Consider the following 16,096-nt stretch of genomic DNA (forward strand, 5'->3'; position numbering starts at 1 on the left):
GGTGGGGACGAAGGGAGTCTGAGGTTGGGCATGCCCTAAAGTAAAAGCGCAGTCACTAATAACGATACTTTTCCTAGTCCTGTTTTGGTGTGGATTGTTAATCACATACAAAATGTTATTCTATTACCAGGAAAAAAGAGGGGTGTTACATAATGACTGAATCATTTGTCAAAAAGATGTAACAGTTTTGAGCATACATGCACCTAACAGCAGAGCTTCAAAACGCTTGGGAAAAAATGGTTAGAACTGAAGGAGAAATACACAAATAATCTACCCCTCTCAGTAATCAATAGAATTAGATTAAAAAGTCAGGAAAGACATGAAGGACATTAACAACACTATCATCCAGCTTGACTTAATCGACGTATATAGAACATGCAGTAAGTTTCAAAATCCATATTTCTTTCATGTGTGCATGGTACATTCATCATGATGGACCATATTGGGGGCCATAAAACAAACAACAATTATTTTTCTTTTTACAGCCACACCTGCAGCATATGGAAGTTCCTGGGCCAGAGGTTGAATCAGATCTTCAGTTGTGGCCTATGCCACAGCCATGCAACACTGATCCAAGCTGCATCTACAACCTACTGCACAGCTTTTGGCAACACTGGATCCTTAACCCACTGAGCAAGGCCAGGGATCAAACCTGCATCCTCAGAGACAACATTAGGTCCTTAACCTGCTGAGCCACAAAGGGAACTCCAGACTTTTTTTTTAAAGGGCCGCACCTGTGGCATATGGAGGTTCCCAGGCTAGGAGTCTAATCGGAGCTGTTGCTGCTGGCTTATGCCCGAGCCACAGCAACACTAGATCCAAGCTGCGTCTTCGACCTACACCACAGCTCACAGCAATGCCAGATCCTTAACCCACTAAGCAAGGCCAGGGATCGAACCTGCAGCCTCCCAGTTCATAGATTCGTTTCCACTGAGCCATGGCGGGAACTCCAAGGGAACTCAAGACTTAACGAATTTTAGAAATTGGTATCAGGGAGTTCGCGTTGTGGTGCAGCAGAAATGAATCTGACTAGTATCTATGAGGATGCGGGTTCATTCCCTGGCTTTGCTTAGTAGTGAGTTAACGATCACCGTGTTGCTGTGAGCCGTGGTGTAGGACGCAGACACTGCATGGATTCTGTGCTGCTGTGGCTGTGGTGTAGGCTGGCAGCTACAGCTCCGATTCAACTCCTAGCCTGGGAACTTAGATATGTCGCAGGTTCGGCCCTTAAAAAAAAAAATTTGAGGAGTTCCCTTCGTGGCACAGTGGTTAACAAATCTGACTAGGAACCCTGAGGTTGTGGGTTCAATCCCTGCCCTTGCTCAGTGGGTTAACGATCCGGCGTTGCCGTGAGCTGTGGTGTAGGTCACAGATGAGGCTCAGATCCCGCGTTGCTGTGGCTCTGACGTAGGCCGGTGGCTCCGGCTCTGATTTGACCCCTAGCCTGGGAACTTCCATATGCCACGGGAGCGGCCCAAAGAAATGGCAAAAAGACAAAAAAAAAAAAAAAAAAATTTATATCAGTATGTTTGCTGACCACAACAGAATTAAACAAGAAAGCAGTAACAGGAGTTGCCGTTGTGGCTCAGCAAGTTGAGAACCTGACGTGGTGTCCATGAGGATCCTGGGGTTCGATCCCTGGCCTTGCTCAGTGGGTTAAGGATTGGTGTTGCTGCAAGCTGTGACTTAGGCCGACAGCTGCAACTCCGATTTGACCCCTAGGAGCAGATCAAAATGAGAGTAAGCAAAAGAAAGGAAATAATAAAGGCAAAGTGGAATCGTTGAAAATAAAAACAGAAAACAGTAGAGAAAATGAATCAGAGCAAAAGCTGGTTCATAGATCAATAAACTTAAACCTTTTCCAGACTGTTCAGGAAAAGAGAGAAGATACAAATTATAAATATTGGGTATATGAGGAAGAGGGGACATCACTACTGATTCTACAAATGTGAAAAATTCATGATATCAGAATGTTAACTTTATGCCAGTACACTTGATAACTTAAATGGACAAATTTCTTTAAAGCCTACTCAAGAAGAAATAGGTAGCCTGAGTAATCATATCTCTATTAAAGAAATTGCATTTGTGATTTAAAATTTTCCCTCCACTGGTGAATTATACCAAATGTTTTAGTAAGTATTACCAATTACACAGACTTTCCCAGAAAAGAGAGAAGGGAGGAGGGAACAGTCCCCACTCGTTTTATGAGGAGGCTGATGTAATTACCTTGGTACCCGATGATAGCCTGGTAACCATAGTATATAAAGAAATTTCTAACTTGTTAAGAAAACAACTGAAATAAAAAATGGGTAAAATATTTGAACAGACACTTTACCAAAGATGCGCAGGTGGGCACAAAAGGATGATGAGTTCCTATCGTGGCGCAGTGGAAATGAACCTCACTGGGAACCATGAGGTTGCGGGTTCAATCCCTAGCCTTGCTCTGTGGGTAAGAATCCAGCATTGCCGTGAGCCATGGTGCAGGTTGAAGACATGGCTCAGATCTGGCGTTGTTGTGGCTCGGGCATAGGCCGGTGGCTACAGCTCCGATTAGACCCCTAGCCTGGGAACCTCCATATGCCGAGGGTGTGGCCCTAAAAAGGAAAAAAAAAACAAAAACAGAAAAGGATGATCAACATAATCTTTAGGTAAATGCAAATCAAAATCACAATGAGATATCACTAACACCCCATTAATATGCTGAAACAAAAATACCAGGAGTTCCTGTCGTGGCACAGTGGTTAACGAATCTGACTAGGAACCATGAGGTTGCGGGTTCGATCCCTGGCCTCGCTCAGTGGGTTCAGGATCCGGCGTTGCAATGAGCTGTGGTGTAGGTTGCAGACGCGGCTTGCTTGGATCCTGCGTTGCTGTGGCTCTGGTGTAGGCTGGTGGCTCTGATTATTCTCCTATCCTGGGAATCGCCATATGCTGCGGAAGCGGTCCTAGAAAAGGCAAAAAGACAAAAAAAAAAAAAAAAAAAAATACTCACCATGCCAGGTGTTCTCATGGGTGTGGAGGAGTCTGAACTCTTAGGCAGTGTTGGTGGAAATGTAAAATGATGCATCCGCTTTTGAAAAAAGTCAAGCACACACCTACCACCCGATACACTTGTTCCACTCTTAGGTTTTTACCCAGAAAGAATGCAAGCAGATATCCACATAAAGGTTTGTATATGGCAGCTTTATCTGTAATAGCTGAATTTGGAAACAGCCAAAGAGTCTTTTGATGGATAAATTGGTGAATGGGTGAGCTGAGGTATATCCCTACTCAGCAATAAAACGGGTCCAATTAGAACATACCCAGCAACATAGATGAGTCTCAAAAGCATATGCCGTGAGCAAAGCCAGGCTCTGAAGGCTGCATAATGAATGATACCACTTTTATGTACTTTGTAAACAGTAAAACCATAGGGACAGGAAACAGATCAGTGGTTGCTTAGAAAACCACGGGGAAAGAATTGACTGCAAAGGAGCATGAGGGAACTTTGGGGATGATGGAAGTATCTTGATTGTGGGAATGAGTGTACAGCTGTGTAGGGTAGTCAGAATTCTTAGACCCATACATCTACAGAATCAGAATTTCAGTGTATGTAAATTGTACCTCAGTAAACCTGACTTTAAAAATATTGTTTTTTCCCAGGGTCTTGCTTTGGAGATACACTTCAATTCCTACTTCAGTGGAAGAGTTAGGGAAGAAAGAGAAAGGAAAGAGTATCTCACTGCTGTGCTTGGAGGGTTTGCAGAAGATATTCAGTGTCGTGCTGCAGTTCTACCAGCCCCAGATTCATCATTTCCTCAGGGCTCTGGGTGGGCATTTCAATGTTGATACATTGGCTTGAGCTGAGTTTCTCTTTCATAACCAAATCGTGTGTGTGTGTGTGTCTGTCTGTCTGTCTGTCTGTGTTTTGGGCCACACCTGTGGTGTGGAAGTTCCCAGGCTAGGGGTCGAATCAGAGCTATAGCTGCTGACCTATATCACAGCCATAGCCACGCAGGATCAGAGCTGCATCTGCAACCTACACCACAGCTCATGGCAATGCCAGATCCTTAACCCACTGAGTGAGGCTGGGAATCAAACCTGTATCCTCATGGATACTAGTCAGATTTGTTTCCACTGAGCCACAACGGGAACACCTTAAACAAAACTGTTGATTCTGTTTGTTAACCTACCAGAGGACACCTGAGAACAATCCTAATGTTGCTAAGGAGTGACATCTAGTGGATTTAGAGTTGGCACTTAACTGGATTACATTTAACCACAGTTACTAGAAAATGGAGTACAATATTAAGAAATTGCAGAATGTTAGGAATATAATTAAGTTTGTCTTCAGACTTTTCTGGTCTTCTAAAATTTTAGCTATGAACAGGCAATTTAAAAAAACCCATTTCAAAGAAGATAGAGTTCTTTTCCTTTCTTAGATGCCTCAGATAAGGAGGAAGAAGAGGTGGAAGTCAGCATCACTCAGAGAGCAGCATTCCAGATCCGGCAGTTTCAGGTGAGGGTCCTTGGAAAGGAGCTGCAGCAGGGCCAGCAGTGAGCAGGTAGGACTGGGGTCTTCTGGATCATCATCCAGGCAGCCAGACGGAACTCTTAGAATGAAAGATGATGCATTTAAAAGGATACCAGGCAGGATGTCTACGAGGCCACCCCAATCTGCAGTGCTCCTTGCCTCTGAGAATCACTGAGTTGATATTAAGAGGTAACCAGGAGCCCATTGAAGTATGAACTATAATTTGTCCTTGTCAGCCAGATTGCATAAAGCCTGGGCAAGGAAGCCTATTTAATTTCTAACCACTGGTTGTCACACTCTCCGGATCTTTTACCACAGAAAATATCTTTAATAAATAATTTTAAAGTTCCCATTATGTGCCAGCGACTGTTCCAGGTGCTGGAGATACAGCAGGGAATAAGAGAGAAAACCCTACCCTCACAGAGCTTACACTATAGTGGGAAGAGATCGACAGACAAAATAGAGAGTGTATGAGGTGGTAGGAGAGGAACAGAGAAAAGGAAAACAGGGAAGGTGTGTGGGGAACGCCAGCACTGGGACGTGGTCTAACCCTGGGCTCAGTGGATGGGCTTCAGGACTTTCGGAACTACCCCATCCTGGGTGCACTGTTCATTCCTGATGTACATTTGGCAGTGGATTGGAGGAGAACGAGTCCATAGCTTTCAGGAGAAAGCTCAGATTTACCATCCAAAATAGGATAGGAAACTACCTGTTCAATCTAAGTTTATTTTCCGATTTTATCCTCTTGGATTTTTGGTATTTTTTGAATCCTTTCTGTCCCAGCGTTAGGACTCTCTGCTAAGTGTCTCTACTTCCTGCTAGTAACATGTCTGGTAATGTTTCTGTATATGCTTTTCCTTTCTCAGAGGGCCTTGTTAAACATACTCAGCAGCCAGGAGGAAGACTTTAATAGCAAAGAAGCCTTCCTACTAGTCACTGTTCTCTCCAGCTTGTCCAAGCTACTGGAGCCCTCCTCCCCTCAGGTAAGACTACCACTCATTCAGTCCCACCTCGCATCCCTCAGAAGGCAGGAAGTGCTATGTCTTAAAGTATATACCTAAATGTCCTCTTGAAGTTTGGCTTTTTTTTTTTTTTTTTTTTTTTGTCTTTTTGGTGCCAAACCTGCAGTATATATAAGTTCCCAGGCTAGGGGTCGGATCAGAGCTGCAGCCGCCAGCCTACACCACGGCAGCACGGGATCTGAGCCTCCTCTTCGACCTACACCACAGCTCACGGCAACGGCAGATCCTTAACCCACTGAGCAAGGGCAGAGAGCAAATGTGCAACCTCATGGATACTAGTCAGATTTGTTTCCAGTGAGCCATAACAGGAACTCCTCGCTGTTTTTTGGCCACACATATGGCAGTTCTCAGGCTAGGGATAGATCTTTAACCTGCTGAGCCACCAAGAAACTCCGAGTTCTGACTTATTTAAAATAATATATTCAGTTATGCTCCTGAATTAATATAAGATCTATAAGATGTATGCTTCCCTACATAGTGTTTCTACTGTGACATAATTACAGTTTTTGTTTGGCCATTGTCAAGGGTAAACAGTAAACACTATAGAAAATAAAATCCTGTTTATCTCTACACACTTCAACCTTAACCTTTGTTGTAATTCCCCTTATGGCTCAGTGGGTAGCAAACCCGACTAGCATCCATGAGGATGCAGTTTTGATCCCAGGCCTCAATCAGTGTGTTAAGGATCCAGCATTGCTGTGAGCTGCGGTGTAGGTTGCAGACATGGCTCAGATCTGGCATTGCTGTGGCTGTGGTGTAGCTCCGATTCCACGCCTAGCCTGGGACCCTCCATATGCCGCAGGTACAGCCCTAAAAAACAAAAAAACTAAAAGAAAAACCAGACTTCAGGAGTTCTTGTCGTGGCTCAGCCGTTAACGAATCTGACTGGCATCCGTGAGTACAAAGGTTCGATTCCTGGCCTCACTCGGTGGGCTAAGGATCGGGTGTTGCTGTGAGCTGTGGTGTAGGTCAGCAGCTACAGTTCCAGTTCAGCCCCTAACCTGGGACCCTCCATATGCCACAGGTGCAGCCCTAAAAAAGCAAAACAAAAACAGCCTTAACCTGTGTTTTTCTCCATTCTTGGTGCTTTCTTTTCTAAGGTGAAAGTATGTTAATTACCAAGATAGCTGACATTCAGCAGTTGGCTTTCTCATCATGGTGGCAGGTACTGACTTTGAGAGAGATTCAGCAAAAGGTGCTAAGTCAGAAAGCAGGGTCAGTTCTGCCAAGATAGGTTTTAGGTACATGTGTATGGGTCTTTCCACACAGAAAGTATGTACCCACATGAGCCTTCCTGCTGTGTCGCCGTGGGATCGGCGGTGTCTCTGCAGTGCCAGGATGCAGGTTTTATGCCCGGCCCAGCCACAGTGGGTTGAAGGATCCGGTACTATTCGCACCTGTGACTTGGCTCTGATCCCCGGCCCAGGAACTCCATATGCCATAGGGTGGCCAAAAAAGAAGAGAGAGAGAGGGACCACATTTTGTAGGTCTGTTCCATTCAGGAGTAATTTCCCTATAGGATAATAAAGAGTATCCTTGAGAGCCTAGGGCTTTGTGGTCCTTCGACAGCTACTTCCTGATCTGTGAGGAGACAAGTTGGAGTGTGAGCTCTTGCTTTAGGAAGAGTTAGCCAGACCATAGCCTGGTGTGTTATGGTGTCGAGCACTGAAAAGCAGACTAGTTTTTTTTCCATGTGGCCCAAAGAAAGTCCCTTTTCTGCTTGTTTCATCGTAGATCGAAACAAGATATCTCCACTTTTCTTTCATCTGCATTCTTTCATGTTGCTGCTTTTGCTGCAGGGGGCCCAGAGCTAGGAAAGAAACACAGAGAATTGGAACTTAGGGACATCTGAGGAAAAATAGATTTGGAAGGGCTAATATAAACAGGACATTTTTTTAAATTTAATTTTCACCATCCACTCCTCATAACTTCAGGTAAGTCTATTAAAAAAATTTTTTTTTCCTATTCTTTTTTGGCTGCCTCACGGCATATGGAGTTCCTGGGCTAGGGATCAGATCTAAGCCATGGTTGCAACCTAAGGCATAGCTTTCGCAGCACCAGATCCTTAAGCCACTGTGCTGGGCCAGAGATCAAACCTGTGTTCCAGCGCTCCTGAGACGCTGCCAATTCCGTGGCACCACAGTGGGAACTCTCTAAGATTTTTTAATTTAATTTTGAATGGGTAATAAAAGTCCTATGATTTGGAAACCAGAAATTATAAGAAGATTTATAGGAAATGGTCTCCCTCCTTTTCGTGTTCTCCATCTGTTCCGTTCTTTTTCTCCCAAATAATAAATACCTTCTTTTAGTTTCTTATGTAAAGAGTTGTTTTATTCCTGTATAGCAATATGAATATAGATTCTTATTCCCAACCCTACCTCTCTTCACACAAAAGCTTGTTCAGTGTCCTGTTTTATTTATATAAGTTCACAGAGAACTTTCAATTCGTTAGACTCTGAATTTCTTTTCCCCCAACGGATCAAAAACTGAATTTTCACTGGTCGTTTTACACTTGAGTATCACTGCACTGCAGTGCCTCTGTGGCTGAAAGCCCGTGCCAAAGAACCACCGAAGCAGAAAGCCGATTGTGCATCTGGCGGTGCAGGACCTATTGTCCCAGACCTTATGCCCACCCGAACTCTGATTGTTGCCTTTTTTCCTTTTCCTTTCCTGCTTCCTTCTAACCTCCTGTGGTTTCTTGGCTCCTGAAAGTTAATTCAGCTATCTCTGTGGTCAGGATCTTACTCTCTTGCCCATCTCTGTCAGCTTACTATCCTTAAAGATGTCTCAACTGCACAGAAGCTGGGGCATGGAAAGGGAAAAAAGTGCTTTAGCCCCAGACTGGATAGGGGCAGAGGGAACACAGAGGTAAGAGCCTAGACAGGACCTTTGGCCATTAGTGAGGGCGTAGACATTGCAAATTCAGTCATAGGCTGCATTTAAGACAAGTATCAAGTCTTCTCATAATTTTGGATTGACTTTTGTCCTGTTTTTAGTAGATTACCACTGTAGATCTAGGCATGTGTTGCCTGGATGATTTGCTTAGACCTGGAAAAGCCTAGGGCTCTTTCAGTCTGACAGCACCTCCATCTGTCTTTTGACATGTTTCTATAATATCTAAATGATCTCTAGTTTGTGCAGATGTTATCCTGGACATCCAAGATTTGCAAGGAAAACAGCTGGGGTAAGTTTCTTGGCGTGTTTCCTTTTAGGCTTTATATAAAGTCACTCCCACCAAACAGCGTTTAGAAAATTATACCTTCACCAGAGCAGCCAAAATGAAAGAACACACAATACCAGTACCCAAGAGTTGGAAAGAATATAGTGCACTTGAACTTCTCATTCACTGCTGCTGGAAGGGCGAGTCGGTATAACACTCTGGAAGATTGTTCAGCAACATCTGACTGCTAAAATTAAGCATATGCATATGATCCAGCCCCTCCACTCCCAGCAAAAGTAGATGGAAGAATTCTCACAGCAGCACCTTCTCATAGGCAAAGTTAAACCCAGGTGTTTATCCACAGTAGAATGGATAAAGGAATTGTGCTGTGTAGTCACAGTGCAATACTGCACAGCAGTGAAAGTGAACAGAGTCCTCTAACACATAACAGAGGAATCTCACAGACGTAGTGTTGACCAAACAACAACAGACGCAGAAAGAGTACTTGCTATGCAATTCCATTTAGATAAGGTTCAAAATCAGACAAAACTAGGTGTGGGGTTACAAGTCAGAATAACTGTTTCCTTGGTAGGATGATGAGGGGGATCCGGCTGCTGGTAGGGTTCTGTTTCTTGACCTGTGTGCTAGTGTTGCAGTGAGAGTGATAGCAGTAAGGGGAAGTGTCTCCCTTCTTGGGGGCTTGTGGACACAGCGCAGCACAGGGGTCTCACGCCTGAAACGTGACTGGCTATATGTTCCAGTGAGGCTCCCCAACCTTCTAAAAGACTGACTAGATTATAACATCTTAATTTTCTTTCCTTCCTACTCGTAGAGGATGCCTCATTTTGCAAGGGCTTGATGAATTTGCTCTTCAGCCTCCATGTTTTGTGTAAGAGTCCTGTCACCCTGCTGCGTGACCTATCCCAGGATATCCACGGGCATCTTGGAGACATAGACCAGGTACCAGCGTGAGCCTTCAGTACAGCCCCTGAGTTGGGGAAATAGGCCAGGGGACAGCCTCACTGTCATGACATCCCACCTGTCTTTCCTTCCCCAGGATGTAGAAGTGGAGAAAACAAACCACTTTGCAATGGTGAATTTGAGAACAGCTGCCCCTACAGTCTGTGTAAGTGTTGATCTTGGACCCTTGGGCAATAGCCTTGTCATACTTTGCATTTTACTTCCTGTGTGGAGTGAATTACAGTGGCTCACATCCTGCGGCCTGTAACCATGGCAGGTGGCCATGGTTATTGTATTATACCAGCAGCCAGGTGCAGTGAGCCATGGCAGGCATTTTTTTTCTTTCACAGCTAGTTGTTCTGAGTCAAGCTGAGAAGGTCCTAGAAGAAGTGGACTGGCTTATAACCAAGCTTAAGGGACAAGTGAGCCAAGAAATCACACCAGGTAAGATGAGTCGGGGGGGGGGGTGGTTCCAGGAATTGTGATCGAAGCAAAGCCATGGAGGCCCACATGAAGGCAGAGGCCCTGAGCTCTATGTGTTCATCGGTTTGTTGGTGCTGGATTTCCAAAGGAACGAAAGAAGTAGGAGGCAGTGTGGCTTATGACAACACAGTTATGAAGAGATTCTGCCTGACGAATTACCTGCTCATTTTCCCTACAGGATTCCTAGTTAATGATGTTCAGTTGGTTTCTAAATCTCACCTGAACTAGAAAACAAGGCCACTTGGGTTTGAATGTGCCATTTTCATTTCCCTTCAGAAGAGGCCTCTTCTCAGACAACTCTCCCAAGTCATCCCATTGAGAAAGCCATCATCATACAACTGGGAACTCTGCTTACCTTTTTCCATGAGCTAGTGCAGACGGCTCTGCCATCGGGCAGCTGTGTGGAAACCTTGTTAAAGGACCTTTGCAAGATGTACACCATCCTCACAGCACTTGTCAGATACGTGAGTATTGGAGAACTGGTCATCACCCCCATCCTGCCCCACCTAGCAGGCCACTACCCACTGCTGCAGAAAGCCCCTGTGCTGAGCTCTCGCCTGCATCTCTGCAAGTCATGGTTCCATCAGGAGGTGGCAGGTGTCTCCACCGGCCTGGAAAAAACAGTTGATGGCATAATTCTAAATCTGTTTTTAGAGGCCCTTATTTCCTTTGCATATTAAGTATGTGGCATCCAATTGAGAGTGCAGCTATAGAGGAGTTCCTGTTGGTGGCTCTTCAGGTTAAGAACCCGACTAGTATCCATGAGGATGTGGGTTCGATCCCTGGCCTCACTCAGTGAGTTAAGGATCTGGCTGAGATCTGGTGTGGCTGCGGCATGAGCCGGCAGCTGCAGCTCCAATTTGCAGTTCCCAGACCCCTAGCCTGGGAACTTCCATATGCTGCAGGTATGATCCTAAAAAGACCAAAACAAGCAAACAAAAACTACAGATTTAATTTGATATTTAATCAGAATTTAATTGGATTCCAGTTGCACAAAAAATTAGGCTATTTCAAAGCAGTCTGGGCACTGAAAAGGTGTTTGTTCCTTTAACAGGAAGGTGTTATGCCTTGCAGGTCAGGTAACTAGGGCAGGGAGTAAGTTTATTTTTAAAAAATTCAAAGCAGACGTACCCTTGAGTTTAGGTTACTGCTTCTTAGAATCTATTAACAGAAACTTTCTTTGTACTTGGCAATATTTTATTTTCAACAGACATCCAAAGAGTGTTAAGAACCTGGTGATTTAGTTCTGACTCTAGTGATGATTTGCATTAAATACTTAGACACAGACAACCCAAGAAAGATGCTGGACCACCTTACACCACATACTCAAACAGCAGTGCAGCTATTTCTGTAAAGCTGTAGCTCTGGCTGTGTGGTGTGGCCATTAAGCTTCTGTGGTAGAAATACTGAGAACCTTCAAAATTGACACCTTTTTTTTTTTTAAGGAAAAATAGCAAAGTCATTGGTTTAAAGCAATAAACTGCACAAGTCAGAAATAGGAGCCCTTTTCGCCTTCTGTCTGGGAAGCTTTTGAAGCTTAGAGGAGGAAGAAGAGGAATCCTTAAGTCTAGGATTTTCCGTGAATATGGTAGCTTGTTTTATTTTCCCTCTCCCCTTAGTAGTAAGTCACACTCCATTTGCTCAGAGTCACCTACCTATGGTTTCATGGGACATTTATATAAGTTGACATGCCAATCTTGGAACCTCTTATTAGTATCTCCAGGTGTGTCAGCGGTCTGGAGGAATTCCGAAAAATATGGAAAAGCTGGTGAGTTGAGAATGCCTTTCCTAGGAATGGGGGAAACATCTTATTCCTACAATTACATTGGTTTCCTTCTCCTTTGCTGCAGGTGAAGCTCTCAGGTTCACATCTGACCCCTCTGTGCTATTCTTTCATTTCCTACATGCAGGTAAGTGAGTCAGAGCCTGCATCAAAATGTATCTTCAAGTGAGAACAGACCCCTCACATTCCCAGGCGACGGCCAGGCCACTTGAGCTGAGCATACATGAAGTTTGTTCCCTGTTTACCATAAGCCAGAGGTGCCCATTTGAGAACAAGCCAAGGCAGGAGGAAATCTTTATATATATAAGACAAATGAAAGTTTGATTTAGAGAAAACACATTTGATGTTTGCACTTGGAGCCGGGAAGAAACAAGCATGCTTGGGTTCAGCGAGCTGGTTTATTTCTGGATGATTCCACATCCATGCCGTCGGGTATCCTTTGGGGATGTGAGTGAAGCCGCAGCGAGCATAGCGAGGACGAATGAAGTGACGCACGGATGGTGCTTCACACAACACCAGGCAAGCGTCTCTACCTGTCACCTCTTCTAGTAAGATGAACGTAGTCTCACAGCAGCGTTTCCCAGACTGAGCTTTGGAATGTTCTGCCAAATGGTAATGTTAGTTATTTAAAAAGCCAAGGACAGATAGCAAATTAAGAGGCAAAGTTGTGACCCAAACCTGGGTACTTTGACTCTGCAACAGGGGTCAGCAAACTTTCTCTGCAAAGGGCTAGATGGTAAGCGCGTTTAGGTTTTGCAGGTCATATAGTTGGTGTCATGACTAAACTCTGTTGTTGAAAGTAGCCATGGTCAGTATACAAATGAATGAGCTTGGCTGTGTTCAGTAGCAGTTTTCTTTTGGGGGAGAGGAGGGGGCCATGGCATACAGCAGCGTAATGTGGGAGCTCAGCTAGGGATTGAACCCCGGCTGCAGCATTGAAAGTGCCAAGTCCTAACCACTACACCACCAGGGAACTCCCCAAACTTTTTTTCATTCAAAACAAGCAGTTTGGCTGGATTTGGCCTATAGGTTGTAGTTACCCAACCCCTCTGCTCTAGGATCATACTTGATTCTTGCTGACATGTAAAATGTTGGAAGGTTTTGGGGTTTTGCGTTCGACCCAGGTCTCAAGCATTTGCTTCTACATATCACCAGGCACCTTCTAGACTATTTTTTCCTGTATTACACAAAAACCTGGATATTTCTTCCCTTCTCTATCCATACTTAGAGCCATACTTGACAAGTCAGCTGATCCACAGGCATTTTTTCTTTGTTAGAGAGCCCATGGTTCCATTAACTCCAACTTTTATCTAGAAGTCTGGGTTGCATTTGCCAATCTTTCAGATCTATTTATTCTCTCGTAGCCCCTTCTTTTTTCCCCATAGTCTCGGATCTTAATAGGAAGAAAGCAATGAAAGCCATTGCTCAAAACTGTCTACCTTTAAGAGATGCTTCTCTCCTAGCTGCAGTTTAGTCCTGCCTGAACCAGCAGAAATGGGCAGTAGATGGGGTTGATTTGGTGAGTTTCAGTGAGGGCCCATCTTGGGTACAACCTTTAGGAAGACGGCTTACTTCTCATTTGTTCACAGTTCTATGGCTGTTTCTCTGCCCCTCCTTTAAAAAGTCTTTACCCTCTACCCTGCCTTCCAAGGCCAAGAATAGGTTTCTTCAGACCAGCCTCTCTGGGGTTCCTGCATTTTCTTATTTTCCAGAACATGCCGTGTGAACCATGTTCCTGCCTCTCATGTGGCGCCAGTAAAATAATTTCTCCATTTGCAAGTCTATTTTTCTTTTACTTGGAGCCTGACATGTTCCATTCTTTGAGAGCATAGAACTCCCCTTCAGGAAGAAGGTTCTTCTCTGTGTACCTCACACTTGGGTAGTTTTTCTCCCCTGTTTCTCCTGATTCATGTCTCAGTTCTCTTCTGCCTCATCAGAATCCTGTACCTCTTGGTTCCTTTCTCTAGGAGCTCTTTATTCTCTGGGAAACAAGTGTTCCTGTGACCTTTAAACCCTCCTGGAGCACATAACCACTTGTCATGTAGGACGGATGGCTCCGGGAACAGCCTCTCCAGCGTCCTCTCCTCTAGGCACCCCTTTAGCTAACTCCCCAGTAGGGAAACCCCTATCCCTGCTACCACCTTGCCAGCCCCCACTTTCCCAGCCCTTCTGTGCCTCGCTGTGCCCTGGGCTGGCTGATATAATAGTGGTTCACTTTCATGTGCCAATGCGAAGAGCAAGACTGTAAACCTCCCAACAACAAAAACTACAAAGATACTATCTGGGGATTATGGAGTGTCACAGGATGTCCCCACCTTCCAGCATCTGCTGCAGGACAGTCTCTTCACCCAGACTTTGTAGTCACCTTACTAGAAAATTGCCACCGGGCTGCAGAAAAATCTTCAGGAATGAGAGAATTTGTTGTTGTTTCTTTAGAACAAGAAGAGTAAGAGCCTAAAACATACGGGAGAAAAGAAGGAGAAAGCCGCTGCGGGTGCCTCGGCCGTGGTAAGCCGCTGCCGGTGGTCACTCGGGTGTGACTGCGGGAGTCTGCAGGGGACTGGGCTACGGGAAAGAGGCCCCAGGCTATGTGGTCCATTTATACCAAATGTCCAGAGAAGGCAGATCTCAAAAGGCAGATTCGTGGTTGCCTAGACTGGGGAGTGGGGTGGCAGTGGGTTGTTGGAAAAACTGCAAAGGTGCCTGCCAGGACGGGTACAGGGTTTCTTTGAGGGGGGAGATGTGAAAATGATCGAAAATTGATTATGGTGATGGTTGTACAACTCTCTCAATGAACTGTACAATGTAAATGGGTAAATTGTATGGTGTGTGAATTGTATCTCAGTAAAGCTGGGAAAAAAATATTTCTGTATGGCTGCTTCCTTAGCTCATGGAATTTATGTTCAGATGGCACATCTTTTTTCCTCTGAACGAAAAAACATATGCTTTATTCACGAAGTATCAGAAAGTCTTGAGCTCTTTCTTTAAAAATAGAGATAGCTTAGGGATGACCACTGGGGAAGAAGTGGTTTTACGGACAGTGAGTGCGTGCCAGGGTGTGAAGGGTTGGGCGGCTGCAGGAAGTGGGTTGTCTGGTGTACTGCAGACACACTTTAATGCAACAGTTCCTCTTCTAGGGTATAGAATTTGCAAAGACGTATGTATAGAATAGTCCTAGCAATGTTGTAAGTAAAAGTGAAATACTGGGAAAACTAAGATACCCACTAATAGAGGACTGGCTGAAAGGACTTGGAGTACATTTCTACCATAGAATACTATGTAGACATGAAAAAGTACAAACCTAAATGTTCAGACATAGAGTTCTCTCCAAAGGAGTTCCCACTGTGGCTCAATGGAAACAAATCTAACTAGTATCCATGAGGATGCAGGTTCAATCCCTGGCCTCACTCTTGGGCTAAGGATCCGAGATTGCTGTGAGCTGTGGTGTAGACCAGCAGCTGTAGCTCTGATTCAGCTGCTAGCCTGGGAACCATCCTATGCTGCAGGTGTGGCCCTAAAAAGCAAAAAAATATTATAAAAAAATAAATATAAACATGTCTGTATGCCTAAAAAGGGATCTACAAATTAAAATTCAAGTTGAGAGAAAAGAGATTATCCTGGCAGTGAAGATGAATATGAGACCAGAGAGGGGAAATAGCTCATTGCTGTAAGAATGTTAAGTCAGAGAGGCAACCAAGTATCTACAAATCGTCCTTCCCTCAGCCAGTCTCTAGGTAATACTTAGGAAATATACATGGGAGGGTTTGTTGCTGTCTCCAATGGCATGTAGGTCTCTTAATGGTTAAACTGTCTGAACAGTCTTAATTACTCATATTTAAGTAAAACTGCATTTGAATGGATTAGCTTTTCCCCAAAGCCGTGAGCCACATCTGCTATGGACAGTTCAGAGGACTTCAAAAAATCCCTAAACCCAAAATTTAGGTCTTCTCTTCTTTGCTCTATAGGCCAGAGTTCTTCGGGAAACCAAGCCGATCCCTAATCTCATCTTTGCCATCGAACAGTATGAAAAATTTCTCATCCACCTTTCTAAGAGATCCAAGGTAAACATACTCTTGTTGTTTTCTACCGATTGCATTTGCCTCTTGCAAGGACCTGGCAAACTGAAACAGCATGACTGTAGTGGAAAAAAAACCTAGTTCTGTTTCTTCGCTGTT

At 44.5% G+C, this 16,096-nt stretch overlaps 1 protein-coding gene across 1 annotated transcript in view; it reads left to right on the forward strand.

The window, feature by feature from the left end:
* The window catches only part of FANCI (FA complementation group I), a 78,930-nt gene that overhangs the window by 60,617 nt on the left and 2,217 nt on the right, over positions 1 to 16,096 (forward strand). The window contains exons 25-36 of the mRNA XM_001926870.7: positions 3,643 to 3,809; positions 4,422 to 4,498; positions 5,380 to 5,496; positions 8,668 to 8,719; positions 9,528 to 9,655; positions 9,753 to 9,821; positions 10,006 to 10,099; positions 10,415 to 10,602; positions 11,853 to 11,906; positions 11,989 to 12,048; positions 14,358 to 14,429; positions 15,887 to 15,982. Coding sequence (XP_001926905.3) covers positions 3,643 to 3,809; positions 4,422 to 4,498; positions 5,380 to 5,496; positions 8,668 to 8,719; positions 9,528 to 9,655; positions 9,753 to 9,821; positions 10,006 to 10,099; positions 10,415 to 10,602; positions 11,853 to 11,906; positions 11,989 to 12,048; positions 14,358 to 14,429; positions 15,887 to 15,982 — 1,174 coding nt within the window. The remainder of the gene's footprint in view (positions 1 to 3,642; positions 3,810 to 4,421; positions 4,499 to 5,379; positions 5,497 to 8,667; positions 8,720 to 9,527; positions 9,656 to 9,752; positions 9,822 to 10,005; positions 10,100 to 10,414; positions 10,603 to 11,852; positions 11,907 to 11,988; positions 12,049 to 14,357; positions 14,430 to 15,886; positions 15,983 to 16,096) is intronic.

The sequence above is a fragment of the Sus scrofa genome, chromosome 7, assembly GCF_054392235.1.
Source record: "Sus scrofa isolate SSC_HxYL_T2T_F1_AM1 chromosome 7, Sscrofa_HxYL_maternal_Yorkshire_Landrace_v2.0, whole genome shotgun sequence".
Taxonomy (NCBI): Eukaryota; Metazoa; Chordata; class Mammalia; order Artiodactyla; family Suidae; genus Sus; species Sus scrofa.